At 54.0% G+C, this 13,806-nt stretch overlaps 1 protein-coding gene across 1 annotated transcript in view; it reads right to left on the bottom strand.

The window, feature by feature from the left end:
* GPR50 (G protein-coupled receptor 50) overlaps positions 1 to 12,758 on the bottom strand; it is a 47,323-nt gene extending 34,565 nt beyond the window's left edge. The window contains exon 1 of the mRNA XM_055818056.1: positions 12,515 to 12,758. Coding sequence (XP_055674031.1) covers positions 12,515 to 12,689 — 175 coding nt within the window. The 5' untranslated portion in view covers positions 12,690 to 12,758. The remainder of the gene's footprint in view (positions 1 to 12,514) is intronic.
* Between the last annotated feature and the right edge of the window lie 1,048 nt (positions 12,759 to 13,806).

A 13,806-nucleotide genomic window follows, 5' to 3' on the forward strand; every position in this document is an offset into this window, starting at 1 on the left:
TGAAGGATGGGAATGGAGGACCTTGACATGTAGAGACTAAAGAACAGTCTCTATAGGTGTAGAGACTGAAGAACAAATTAACCTGGAAAGGTATAGTCATAGAGGAAGGCTACCCAGCTGCTCAGCTCCTCAAGGCACCTCTCTGTCACCCTCAGGCAGCACGGGGCCAAAGCTACCAACACAGGCTATAGTTCGCTCCTTCTATTTAGAAGGGCAACAACTTGCATTGACGTTGGCTTTGGAGGACATGTTTGGCAACCCCAGCAGATAAACAGACAGCATTTCAACAGAATACCATAAGGTTCTGAAAGAAATACATTTATGTTATTTTTGTAATATTATTAAATCCAGGGTTGAATATTTTGAATATGGTATAATCCATTTTCCTAGGAACCAGCCAAGAACAACATTAGGTTTTGCTTAGAACCTGACAGCAGCTCAGGGGAAGTGCCACCGCACTGTCATCCCTGTCTCACTGCTCCCTCGGGGACACAAGCGGGAGCCACATGTGCTTCTCCCGACACCCCCAACCCTTCCCTCCTCCATCAGCTCTTCCCTCACCCGCCACATGGATGAGCTCTAATCCCTCCTGCCGATGCTGGTGTGACTCTGCTCTTCTCTGAGCCAGGGACCCTCCACTGGCCCAAGGGAGCCCCAAAGCTGAGCGCTGACAGATAACTTGGGAGGGCAAATGCAAAACACTACAGAGGACAGACAGGAGTATTTCAGCAGCGTGCAGGTGGGACTTGGGCCAAAGAAGTAGTAGAACAGCGCGCTATGGACGGCTCCTGCCATTGAACTGGCCAGCAGATGCAGCAGGAGAATAAGTAGGTGGACTGGGTATCAGATTCATAGAATGTTAGAATGGTTTGGGTTGGAAGGGACTGTGAAGATCGTCTAGTTCCATCCACCTGCCGTGGGCAGGGACACCTCCCACTAGCCCAGGTGGCTCAGAGCCTCATCCAGCCTGGCCTTGAGCACTGCCAGGGATGGGGCACCCACAGCCATTGCCCCTTGTCCTATCGCTGCATGTCCTTGTAAGCAGCCCCTCCCCAGCTCTCTCGTCGCCCCCTTTATGTACTGGCAGGCTGCTCTAAGGTCTCCCTGGAGCCTTCTCTTCTCCAGGCTGAACCACCCCAGCTCTCCCAGCCAACCCTGAGCACAGATCATTTCCTCCCAGTCTCCAGCAGCTCCACCCTAAAAGTGAGCCCAAACCCACTCCCACGCACCAGGACCCCAGTCTTTACTCCCTTTTATCTCCTCTGCCTGCTGCCCATTCCCCAGACCGCAAACACAGGCAAGTCTCAGGGCTGGCTTAAGCTGCTGTGCTCACCTAAATCAATAGGCTCTTCCTCACCCTGCAGCACACAGGAAGGTAAGTGTCACCCTGCACAAGTCACTGGAAAATCCTGGACCACCTGGAGAATATCTCCTTTTCCTAAATCCCTCCTTGTGAATCTCCCCGCAAGTAGGACAGAGCTAAAGCCCCAGGAGAGCCCTGCGCCCCCCCTCTGGGCTCGTGTGGGCAGCCCATGCCTTGCAGAAGCCGTTTCCCCCAGCAGCATGGTCCAGGGCTCCAGTTCCTAACGCATCCAAATGGGACTTTGCTGTGGATTTCACCCATCACATTAAGATTCAATTTGCTCTACTTTCTACTGCAATATTTGCAGAAATAAAGCTCACAGCTGAGATTTGAAGGCCAGACACAGGGCCAGGAGCAAGATGAAATATGTTAGACTCCATTTAACTTATGGCTTATAGAGCCCCTGGGAACGGCAGGCAGTGTGCCTGCTCAGCACCCACGGGAAAAGCTACATTCCCTCCCAGAAGACACCAGGGTCTCTTGAGCCCACCTACACGTACCATCAAACAGGAATGTCTGCAACAGGCAGAGCTGCCAGTTCTCCCCACCTTTCCCTTTGGGATGGGGAAGAGGCACAGCTCGGTTCGCCTGAGCACCCTACCACCCACCCTTGTTCACTTTGGCTGTGGCTGGCACATCCCACCACCACTCCTCCTGTTGTGGCCAGATTCTCACCACTCCACCAGCATCCCCACTTATCCCCCTCCTCCCTCACCTTCTGCGCATCCTCCTGCCCCAAGCCTCGCTGAACCCGTCTCTACCTGGATCCTTTTATGCTGGCTCAGGAACCACAGCTGTGACACAGTAATTTCCCAGCATCTCTGGTGTCCAGCTCAGTTGTGCCTGGAATTCACCCAGAACCAAGCCCAGGCCCACAAGTGTTGCACCTAAGCCAAAGGACAAGCAGGGATGCAGAGCAGGTTGGACCCTGGGCTGCTGGACATCAGTCCCCTGCTGCCATCACAGCGTTTGGCAACGTCACATCTGAAGGTGATGCTGGGGATTGTTCAATAAGGCAAGATCTGAGGTCTTTCAACAGAAGATGTCAAGCTGACAGTCTCAGAAGACAGGGACTCACTGGTCCTCACTCCAGCTTTCAGGAATGAGAAGAGTTAAACATGAGAAAGCTACCCCACAGATTTCCTTCTACATCTTCCACAAGGCGCAGTCCCATCAGACTGGGGCTGTCAGGGACAGGAGTGTCCTGGGACTTTGGCACAGCCTTCTCGCCAACCAGCCAGAAGGACCATTCTGTTCTCCTCCACCCCTGCTTTCTGCTGTGGGACAGATTTGGAAGGGATTAAAACTCCTGCATAGAGAAAGAAAAGCAAACAAAACACAGTGAAAATGCAAAAAGAAAAAGAAAGAAAGAAAAGAAAAGCATACAAACCCCATCTCTGAATTAATTTCCATTCTATGTATAGGCCATCATGTGACAGTTGTCTTTTTAAACCTTTTAATTAATCACTCCACAAGTCACACAGGGAACAGCTACATTGAGCACATATGCCCACCTTCCCTCTTCCCGAAACACATTCCAGATTCTGTTGAAGGACTGTCTGCACAGTAATTATTTGCTGTTACCTATGCCAGCACTTGGCTCTCCAGATCTTTCAGGAACATCAAATCCTGGGGCAATAATGCTCTTTGGGGCTGAAAAGAAAAAAAGAAAAGCCTTTGCTAGAGGCAAGGAAGGGCAAGGGCGTTGGAAGGATTCAGAGAGGGAGAAAGGGAGCTCAGCGCGGGGCTGACCCTGGTTTGCTAGCTCTTGTCTCTTGTTGCAAGGCCCATGGGGTGCCCCCCCGGGAAGGCAGGGCACTATCTGGCATGACACAGGACGCAGATCTTCCTAATCGGAGGATTTTTGTTTCAACTACTTGAAGGGGAAATGTACAGAGACCTGCCCCAACACCTAACAACATTTTTATCAAACACTTTGCAAAGACAAATATTGCTCATTTCAGAAATGCCAGAATTACAGTTTCTAGTGGAAAGCTGATTCATTTCTCTTGAATCATATATTTGTCATATAATCACTCACTTGACCGCATACCATCTGGCTATCAAGCCACCGGTACACCTGAAGCACATGCTGAGCACTGCTGACTTACTGAGTGACTAACAGTATTGTAACTCTGCTCCCCAACTACACATCCACAACTTACAGTCCTGTGCTCAAGTCCTGCTCCAAATGGGGTGTCCTGAAATCCGGGGGGGGAGGGGGGGGGGGAGAAGCAGGGGGAGTAGAGATTTCTCCTGGAAGTTCTGCAAAGTTTTGCCAAGGGCCTCCTGAGATCCAGCACTCCTAAAAATACTCCCATCTACATGAATTCTAAGGAGGATTTTTTGCCCTGAGTAAAAAAAACAACAAAAAAAGCCACCACAACAAAAACACAAAGCCAAAAATTGGTGACTTTGACCTCACACAGGCGATGGGATGGAATCCCTAATCCCTATGGAGCTGTATGAAGGAACAATTTAGAAATATTTCTAAAGCTACTGCACTCCAAAAACCCTTTTGCCTGCCACTTTGTCCAGAGTTCCCAGAGCACAGCAGGGGAGCTGCACAGCACAGGGGCACAACGCTGCTCTGAGCAGGACGGCACCTCCGAGCCTCCTCCTGGGCACCTCGCTGCTCCCGCAGCACTGGAGGAGCCCAGCACAGCACTCCTGGGAGGAGAGATGTGCAAGCGTCTGGGTGGGAACCGACCTGGATGACCCCAAAGCTGGAGTACCCGAAGGTGGTGCTGCCAGAGACCTCCCCAAACCAGCGTGGCCATGGGGCTGTGACACCATTCCCAGCAAAGCGCCATTCCTCTGTGTCTCACCATGCAAATCACCTTCTAGGAAAAAACAGGTTAAGACTGTTCATCACTTTGCCCTGGTATTCCACTTAAAGCTCACACTTAACCTTAATCCACGTTAATTTTCTCCTAGGTTTTATCCCACTGACACTCCCGCTTCTCTCAGGTCCTGCAGCCAGTGGCCCCGCTCCAGCACCCTCCCACAGAGCCACAGGAGCAGGGTGCTGGAGCAGAGGGATGCAGGCAGGGACTGACACATCCCCATCAGCACGCCAGCTCCACTGCTCCCAGAGCCCAGCGGGTGCGCTTGGGTACACCCCAGCTGCTCACAGGAGGCACCACTTCCACCACCTCCTCTGCAGCAACCACACAGCACCACCGAGCAAGCCCCAGCCCCAGCCAGGCTTCTCTGGAGCAGCCCTAGCGCTGCCGTTACCATTCCCATGGTCGCTGGCACAGGGAGCATCGCTGGCCCAGGGAGCATCACTGGCGGTCATGGCAAACACATCACCATCCAGTTGAGTGAGTCGATAGCAAAGCTGAAAGCAAACACTGTCACGGATTATTCCCGCCCCGCAACAGCAGAAAAGCAGCAGTGAGCCCGTTTGCTGGCAGCTCACGCGTTCGGTGTCGCAGGCACCCATCCCCGTTGAAAAGCAAGGGGGTGCCGGGTGTCACCCTTCTGCATTAGAGGACCCAGGGAGCAGGGAAGGGGGGAGCAGCTCACCAGGGAAGCAGCTCTAGAGTCCCCTAGAGTCCCCGCAACCTTCAAACTGTTTCATCGGCAAACAGCATGTTTCTGTCACCAGAACCCACCAGAAACCCGAGACACCTGCTGCGGAGTCCCTGACATTTCAGAGGGTCAGAGGCAGAAGCACTGGCGGGAGTTTGCTACAGACAAATGAATCAGCAGAACAGATGAGCAGCTCCTGCAGCATCTACCCGCAATGTACAGAAAGAAAAGATGTAATTTCAGGCTTGTGGCAGATGCTGGAGGGCTTGTGATGCTAAAAAAAAAAATTAAAATAATTAAAAAAAAAAATCTTAACACACCTACATATACTACATAGCTTTCTAGGACAAGGATATCCTGCAGTAGCTGGAAGAAAACCAGTCACAGCTCTCAATTGCATCTGAGATAAGGAAACAGAACATGGTCCAACACAACATCTCTGAACAGTCAGTTTCTCCAAACCAGAAATAAACAGACACAAAAATAACTGAGAGAAAACACCTAAATGTAAGCAAATGTGACAATGCTTATTGGGAGGTGTTTAAGGACGCTTTAGAAGCACCCTGATTTCCCCCACAAAAAGCAATATCATATTTAAAAAAAGTGTATTAGTTTTAAAATAAGAATTTTTTTAAGACAAGAGCCAAATTAGAAAATAAAATGTGTAAGAAATAGAAAATCCACTATAAAATCAGTAGCTGGAAATCAACGCATTTTCTAAAGAAAACTAAAAGATACCAAAGAAACTAATGGCAATAGGTATATCAGGGAAAAAAGCAACAGTATATTAATACAATCGGCTTGATCCTAAAAAAGTACAGTGAAATGATTCTGATACAGAAGATGTAGAAAGTATAAGCATTACTGTTTATCTTTGCTAGTAAGGATGACTAATACCTCAGCTACAACAAAATCCTCTGAGAAGAAAGTTGGTCAGATACCCAGCACCATCTGCTAACCATTTCTCCTGTCGGTAACTGGAAAACCTGCACATCAGCATATGAGGGAGCTCACCAAATCCCTAACACTGACTTTAAAAAAAAAAAAACAAACAAACAAACAAAAAAAAACCCCACAGAAACATGTCCCAGGCCAGCCAGGAAGTTCCAGAAGTCTTGGAACAATAAATAGAAAAATGCCACTCAAGCAACTCAAGCAAACAAGAACTTAGCATTGTGCCAATACTTTCAGAGGGCAAACGGCCTGAGCTGGGAAACCCAGGCTGGCTATCCTGCCTGTGGTCCCCAGCAGAGGCAGGGAACGGCCGGTATTCCGAGATTGAAAACATAGTAAGCCCTAGTCAACAGTTTTCTGGTCTGAGGGCTTGTCAAACTGATCTAGCATTTCTTCTACGAGTACTCATTTGGCTGACAAAGGTAACGGCGTTGACATAATACATGCAGACTTGTGTGTGACGCTTGGCTTTGGCCGGTGTGACGGTCCAAGAACAAAATCCCCAGCGCTATGCAAACATCAGTGTATACTGCATACCCAGAGGATTAAAAGCCAGTTGAGCCTGGTGACCTCATTAGAGTTATACCTGCGCCGCCTGCCCCCACGGTGGTTTTGGCTCCCTGGAGAGACGTTTCCATGAGGGAAAAGGGCCACGAGGCAGCAGAAATTGCTCTCTGCACGCAAAACTCCAGGCAGCGCTGGTGGGAGATGTGGGTTTTCAGGGAATGCACATTGTGGTTGTGTGCCTAGGTTTGCAGCAAGCTCAGGAGAGCTGGAGAAGGCTGTTTCCAGAGCCTCTGCCCAGAAAGCAAGCTAACTCATGGAAAAGCGGTGGCTGGTTCTGCTGTGGATTTTCACACGTGTAAAGCTCACAGGACCCACAGCTGAAAAGCCGTAGGCTCAGCCGTGCCAGCAGCCTTCGGCTGGTCGCGATCCTGCACGTGCCACGTAACACTGGGCTCACTCATGTTATTTCCTACATGGGTCCTGATCTGTGCTCAGCGCTCTGAGCACCTTCCAGTAACAACACAGGATGCACCAGCACCCTCCCGACCTACATGACACCTTCCCAGAGGGAAAGAGGTGATTTCTCTTGGAAAGTTTTAAACGTCAGGTCTTTTGCTTTTAAACTCCACCAGTGCAGGGATAGCAGGGTGACCAGGTTTGTGAAGGCTTTCAGCTTCCAAAAGGAGTTCATCCCTTCTCACCTGCCTCCCATAAAGACATACAGGCATCTCTCCTGCCAGAGGAGCAGAGTTATCCCACACACCCTTCCCCCTCAGCCATCTAGATGTCCTGCACTGTGGACATACGGACCAAAGCCTGGAGCTTTGTCTGAAGCCCTCGGACCATACAAGCAGCTCCGAGTGCCTGGGTAGCTGGAAGTTACTGTAGGAAAGCTTAACGCCAGCAGTTCCCCAGCATGACTGACTGAACCACCAGCTGTGGGCATGAACTATCCACCGCAGAGGAAGCCTGGGGCTTCTGGTGAATTTGGGTTTCCTCTCCCCACAGGCATCACTCACCTTTCCTCCTGCTCGTTCAGCTCCAGGCAACTACTGATGTTCTCCAGGCAGCTGACCACACCGGTGAGGGTATCCCTTGTGAGAACCTGCCCAACAGCCACACTTGTACTCCCCACCCACTGTAGCTACAGGTTGCACAGAGGTACCAAAGAAGTGTGCCAAGTACAGCAATGTCCAGGGGGGGTGCACCAAAATCCCCACCCCCACAAGAGTGGTCACCCACCACAGCTACTGAAGCAGTGCCAGTTTCACATCCCAGCCTGAACCCAGCTCATCCTGGCATTACGTTTTAGCTCCAGCTGAACAACCTTGAAGCTGGGCTTTTGCCAGCTTCCTCCAGAAATGAAGGGCTTGGCATTCCCAGGACTTGGCAAGAGCTCACACATCCATAACGGGTATCCTTTTCATTTAAGGGTACATTTGCACGTGAGCAGAGAAACTCTTTGTCCAAAGGACTTCAACCTGGCTGCTGTGCTCCAGCTGACCCCTCTCATTCTTGGTGTTACTCACGTGTCAGGAGGAGCAAGCACGGCGCTGAGACCCCCTGACTTCTCACTTGGTGTTCGGGGAGGCAGACAGACCCTTGCTTCCCAAAAAGGACAGATGCAGGATATTAACGGAACTTCCTCAAACACACGCAATCTTTTCAGCAAAACAAGATGACAACAGTTAGATGCTGGTTACACATTTTTACTTTACTGAACTTCAGGCTGTCACCATCACTCTGACCACCTCACTCTCCTGTTGCTGAACCCATCCAGTGACTTGGCAAAGGCATTCCCAGTTTAGGCTGCTGAAAGAAGGAGGAACGATGCTCAGGTTAGCAAAGCAGGACAGTTCTCTCAACACCTACAACTTCCAAGTGTTTGTGCTGGTTTTGGCTGGGACAGAGTTAATTCCCTTCACCGTGGCTGGTACTGGGCTGTGGTTGGATCCTGCTGGAGCAGCGCTGCTGACACAGGGGTGTCTTCGCTATTGCTGAGCAGGGCTGGCACAGAGCCAGCCAGTGGGCTGGGGGGCACAAGGAGCTGGGAGGGGGCACAGCCGGGGCAGGTGACCCCAGCTGACCCAGGAGATGTCCCACACCGTATGGCGTCATGCTCAGCATATAAAGCTGGGGGAGAAGAAGGTATGTGGGGACATTTGCAGTGATGGCATCTGTCTTCCCCAGGCACCATCACGCGTGCTGGAGCCCGGCCGTCCTGGGGATGGCTGAGCACCGCCTGCCCATGGCAGGTGCTGGATGAACGCCTTGGGCTGCTCTGCCTGCCTGCGGCTCTGGCTTTACCTGTTAAACCGTCTTTTTCTCAGCCCACGGGATTTCTCTACTTTTACTCTTCCAGTTCTCTCCCCCATCCTGACACGGGGGGAGTGAGCGAGCAGCTGTGTGGGGCTTAGTTGTCAGCTGGGGTTAAACCATGACAGTCCTTTTAACACCCAGCGTGAGACTTGAAGGGCTCAAGATAATGACAGGTTTGATTGGAATGTGCTAGATTGAATGTATAGCTGTTATTGCTGTTTAGCTATTACTTGGCAGGCTCCTGTGCTTGCCTTGGGGCTTGCTTGCCTTACGGTGTGTTAGAGCCTGGTGCTCGTTAGCGGCTGCTTCTTGCTTTCGCTGCTTGCTGTCATGCTGTACTGCTTATCATCTCCCTGTGCTGCGCCTGGGAACAGTCTGATAACGGCAATGGCGATGTGACGGGGCTGGCAGAGGGCCAGGGCATCGCTGCTGTTCCTGTGCTGCTGTACTGGACAGGCTGGGACTCCACTGTGAGCTCCAGTCAAAGGGACCATGACCTGTGGGTGAGTCCACATGGGAGCGGGACACCCCAAAGCGTCTGTGGCTGTGGATAAGCCCCCGCCAGAGCAAGTACATCTCAAAGCACCTGTGGCTGTGGTGGTGGCTGTGCTGCAGCAGGTATACCTCTGAAGGGACTGCGGCCCGAGGACAAGTCCACGCCAGAGAAGGTGCACCCCGAAGCATCTGTGGCTGTGGACAAGTCCGTGCTGCAGCAGGTGCACCTTGAAGCATCAATCAGTGGCTGTGCACGAGATCATGCTGGAGCATCTCAAAGAAGGTGGCCATGGACAAACCCACAAGAGGGCAGGTACAGCCCTGGAGGCACTGCAGCCATGGGTAATGCCATGTTGGAGCAGGTTGGCTTCTGAAGGGACTGTGGCTGTGGGTAAGGCTACCAGGCTGGAGCAGGTCTGTCTCTGAAGGCATTGTGGCCCACGGGTAAGGCCACGCTGGAGCAGGCGCGCCTCAGAGCGTCTGTGGCTAAGTCTCTGCTGCAGCAGCCATAGCCCTGGTGAGGCTGTGGCCCATAGGTAAGGCTGCACTTGGAGCAGGTACGCCCCTAAGGGACTGCAGTCTGCGGGTAAGGCCAAGCTGGAGCAGGGCAGCAAGATGAGGAGTTCATTGCAATGTTAAACCCGATGGTCTGGTCCAAAGGCACCAGGAGTGGAGATTGTAACGGAGATACCTTTAAATTGTTGTAAGCCATGGTTGCAGTCGCATGTTATAGGGATTACTGTAGCAGGAACCACTGAACCATTGGAGGACAAGCCCCACAAGAAGCAGCGCAAGTGCAGCAGTGACCCACCTGCGGTGGCTTTGGTGCCCAGTAACTCGACACAACCACCTCTCCTGTCCTGAACGACACTGTAACGAGTGGAGCCCAAAGTCACGGACTAAATGGGCTCAGTGGACATGTATGGACATTGTACAGGGGTGGCCCATGGACTAAGGGAATGATACCTGTGTATTGTATCAAAGGATGGGAGGGGGGCGGTGGCGTCATGAGAACGCATTGGATAGTGTGGGATCCAAGCATGGCATAAATGGTATGGAATAAGGGGTGGAGAAGGTGCTGGTTCTGGCTAGGATAGAGTTCATTTTCTTCACAGTAGTGTGGGGCTGTGTTTGGATTTCTGCTGAAAACAGTGCTAATAATTCAGAGAAGTTTTCCTTATTGCTGAGCAGGGCTGGCACAGAGCCACGGCCTTTCCTGCTCCTCACCCTGCCCCACCAGCGAGTGGGCTGGGGGGGAACAAGGAGTTGGGAAGGGGCACAGCCGGGACAGCTGACCCCAGCCGACCCAAGGGATGTCCCATACCGTATGGTGTCATGCTCAGCATATTCAGCTGGAGGGAGAAGGAGGAAGGAGCGATGGCGTTTGTCTTCCCAAGTAACTATCACACGTGCTGGAGCCCGGCCGTCCTGAGGATGGCTAAGCACCCACCTGCACATGAATGGAAAGTGCTGAATGAATGCCTGGCTTTGTTTTGCTCGCGTGCATGGCTTTTGCTTTACCTGTTAAACTGTCTTTATCTCAACCAATGGGTTTTCTCTACTTTTACTCTTCTGATTCTCTCCCTCATCCTGACATGGGGGGAGTGAGCGAGCAGCTGTGTGGAATTTAGTTGCCATCTGGGGTTAAACCAGCACAGCTTGTAACACTGAATTCCCCACTAGTCACTCTTAGTTTCTGTGTGCAAGGAGAGCCACCTCCCCTCACAGCAGGGAAATTAAAGATTTCACTTGGGTTGGGTTTACCCACACATCCCAACAGCTTGTATGTAGAGCAGACCACAGGCTACTGGTAAGGATTAAGATTTGGAAAGTATCTCCACGGTCACTTCAAGGGAAAGCTGTTCTTTTTCACTTTTGCAGGAACTTTAACTCAACTGACAGTGGAGGCAGTCTTAAGACTTGCAATGCATTCAAGTGATTAACAATTTGAAAGCAGTGAAATAATTTCAAACCTGCTTGCTGCCCAACCAGCCAGAAAACATAAACCAGTAGTTAGCTTAGAGAGAAGGAAAGGGTGTCTATTTCTCTTTCCCAGCACCACTGACCACAAGCTCACAGCGCTCATATTTTAAAGCAGAGCCGAAGAGAACAGAAAATACCTTTCCCAACTACATTAAAGTTCTCATAACCCCAGTACAGCATGTCCATGTCCTGCGGGTACCACGGGCTGCACTGCACGCACCAGCTGGAGAGCAACTCGCTGGCGAGGTCGCTGCGTTCGGTGCTGCCCAAGCCCAGGGCCATTTGTGTGCTAGCGTTAATAAACCACACGTTAAAGGCACCAGGGGGAAATTGTCCTGTCAGTCTCATCCATCTGCTACTTCTACTGAACTCTGTCACGTTACTCCTTATTTACAGATCAAGATGACAGAGAGAAAGCAGCATCTCCAAAATGCTTACAGCTTGGGCTTACGCATTATCCACACTAGAGATATTTCATTAAAACCTATAAAAAGCTATAAAACTGAAGGTCACTTTATGCCTTCCACTGTTAAAGTGGGAAGCGACGTAGTCTTTAGAAAAACATACTCTACGGCATGTTTTAAGCAGCACTACACATACTACTCTAAACTCCTTACAGAGTAATTTATATCCAGTGCTACTTCTTTGCTAAAATAACAGGACTTCGAAGGCAAAAAAAAATTTACACCCTCAAAACACACAGCTTTCTTAAAAATGGTTAACATCAATATCAACAATTTTCCTAGATCAGTTCCTTAGGGAGGTCAATAGTTAAGGCTCCAAAGCAGAGCTTCAAACTGCCCACGGAAAGAAACATGGAAAATCTTCACCCGGCTTTCAGTTGGTCATCTAAAGCACAGGAGCTTTTCAGACGAAAACGCTCAAATATACACAAGGCTGGAACATAAAAGTGCTGAGGGTTGCAACGGGCTTGCCAAAGAAATCGCCCCTGCCTCTGGCACCTGGCGCTCCCCCCGCTCCGGCCGGAGGGACGCGGCTTTACCTGCGGCGCGGCGGGACTTCGGGCTCCTCGACGGCAGCTGCCTCCGGGCGACAGGAGTTCCCGCAAGTCGGAGGGCGGCGGGCGGGGGGTGCCCCGGGGCCCGGGGGCAGCGGGTGCTCTGCGGCTGGGCGCCCCTTCCCCGGGGCAGAGACGCCCACCGCCACCCCGGGGCTGGGCGGGGGATGCCGTCCTGCCCGCGGGCTCCTGCCCCGCCACCAGCGGGGCCGCTGCCGAGCGGGGCCGGGGGCGGCGGACCCCGGGCGCGGTGCAGCTCCGCTCCGCGCTGCTCCGCCCGCAAGTTGGCAGCGCAGCCGCGCCGCCCCCCGCCCGCCCCGCGCCCGCCCCGCGCTCACCGGCGTTGCGGAGCTTCTTGTTCCTCAGCACGGAGAGGATGACCAGCGCGTTGCCCAGCACGTCCACCACGATGGTGAAGATGAGCACCGCCGCCAGCGCCGCGGCGGCCCGCGCCGACGGACCGCCCTCCGCCGGGCAGCCCGGGCAGCTCCCGTTGCTCCCCGGCCGCTCCATGCGCGCCTCTGCCCGCCGCCGCCGCCGGGGCGCCTCCTCCTCCGCCTCCCGCCCCGACGGCAGCCCCCGGGCCGCGGGGAGGAGCGCGCCTCGGCGCCCGTCCCGGGGGGCGCACGCCGCCCCCTCCCCCGGCGGTGCCGCCGCCCTGCCCGGGGCGGGGCGGGGGGGCTGCCCGGTGCGGGGCACCCGCAGCGCTCGCCGGGCCGATGGCGCCACCGCGCGGCGGCGGCGGGCAGCGCCGGGCCGGGCCGCCCCGGGCGCAGGTGTCAGCCCCGCGGGGGGGCCCGTCCCCGCACGCCTGCTCGCCCCCGCACGCCTGCTCGCCCCCCCGGGCCCCGCGCTGGCCACGCTGCGGGCCGGCGCTTCGTCCGAGGAGGCGGCTGCAGCTGGGGCGGCCGCCTCCCGGCTTCGCCGAAGCTCCCGGGTGGGGGGAGGGGACAGCCGGGGCTGCACGCCCCCGCTGCCCCGCAGCCGCCCCAACCGGGGGGGACCCAGCGGCGCCTCCGGCCCCCGCAGCTGCGGGGACACTCACGCGCTTCTTGCCCAGACGGGCCAAGTTCCGAGGCGACGCTGCGCGCCCCCCGAGGGGTCCCTCGCCCTTGCTCCCCGTCGCCAGCCCGCCCCCCCCCCGAGCCGAGCCCACCCTCACGAGAACTTTCCCAACCAGTTGTGCCAGAACGAGCCCATCCGCTTTCCTGCTAATGCGCTTCACGGATCCCAACGCGTGCTGGGCAGAAGCCCCAGCGACAATTCCAACTCCAGCAGCTGGCTTGCCCACTTCCCAGCTTCCCAGCAAAGCACCCCCGGCAGGGATGCCCACCCCCAGCCCAGCCAGAAGATCCCAGTGTCCAGCTGGCGGCTGCCATGCTGCAACCAGATGAAATCCCAGCTTGGTTTAGCCAACAAACTGCCCACCTGCCCGCGGCACCCCCTGGCCCCAGCCCAGCGCCGCGTCACAGTGCCCGAGCCCCCTTCAAGGCTGTGTCACAAGCCGGTCCCAAGGTTTTACAACTGCTTGGTTGAGCAAGTCCATAACAAAGCGAAAAGCAAATGCTTCCATGGCTTGTTCCTCCCTGGCAGCGTACAAGCAGACGGGGCTGCCCCAGCCCGGTGGCGC

The sequence above is a fragment of the Falco peregrinus genome, chromosome 13 (genome assembly GCF_023634155.1).
Source record: "Falco peregrinus isolate bFalPer1 chromosome 13, bFalPer1.pri, whole genome shotgun sequence".
NCBI classification, from domain to species: Eukaryota; Metazoa; Chordata; class Aves; order Falconiformes; family Falconidae; genus Falco; species Falco peregrinus.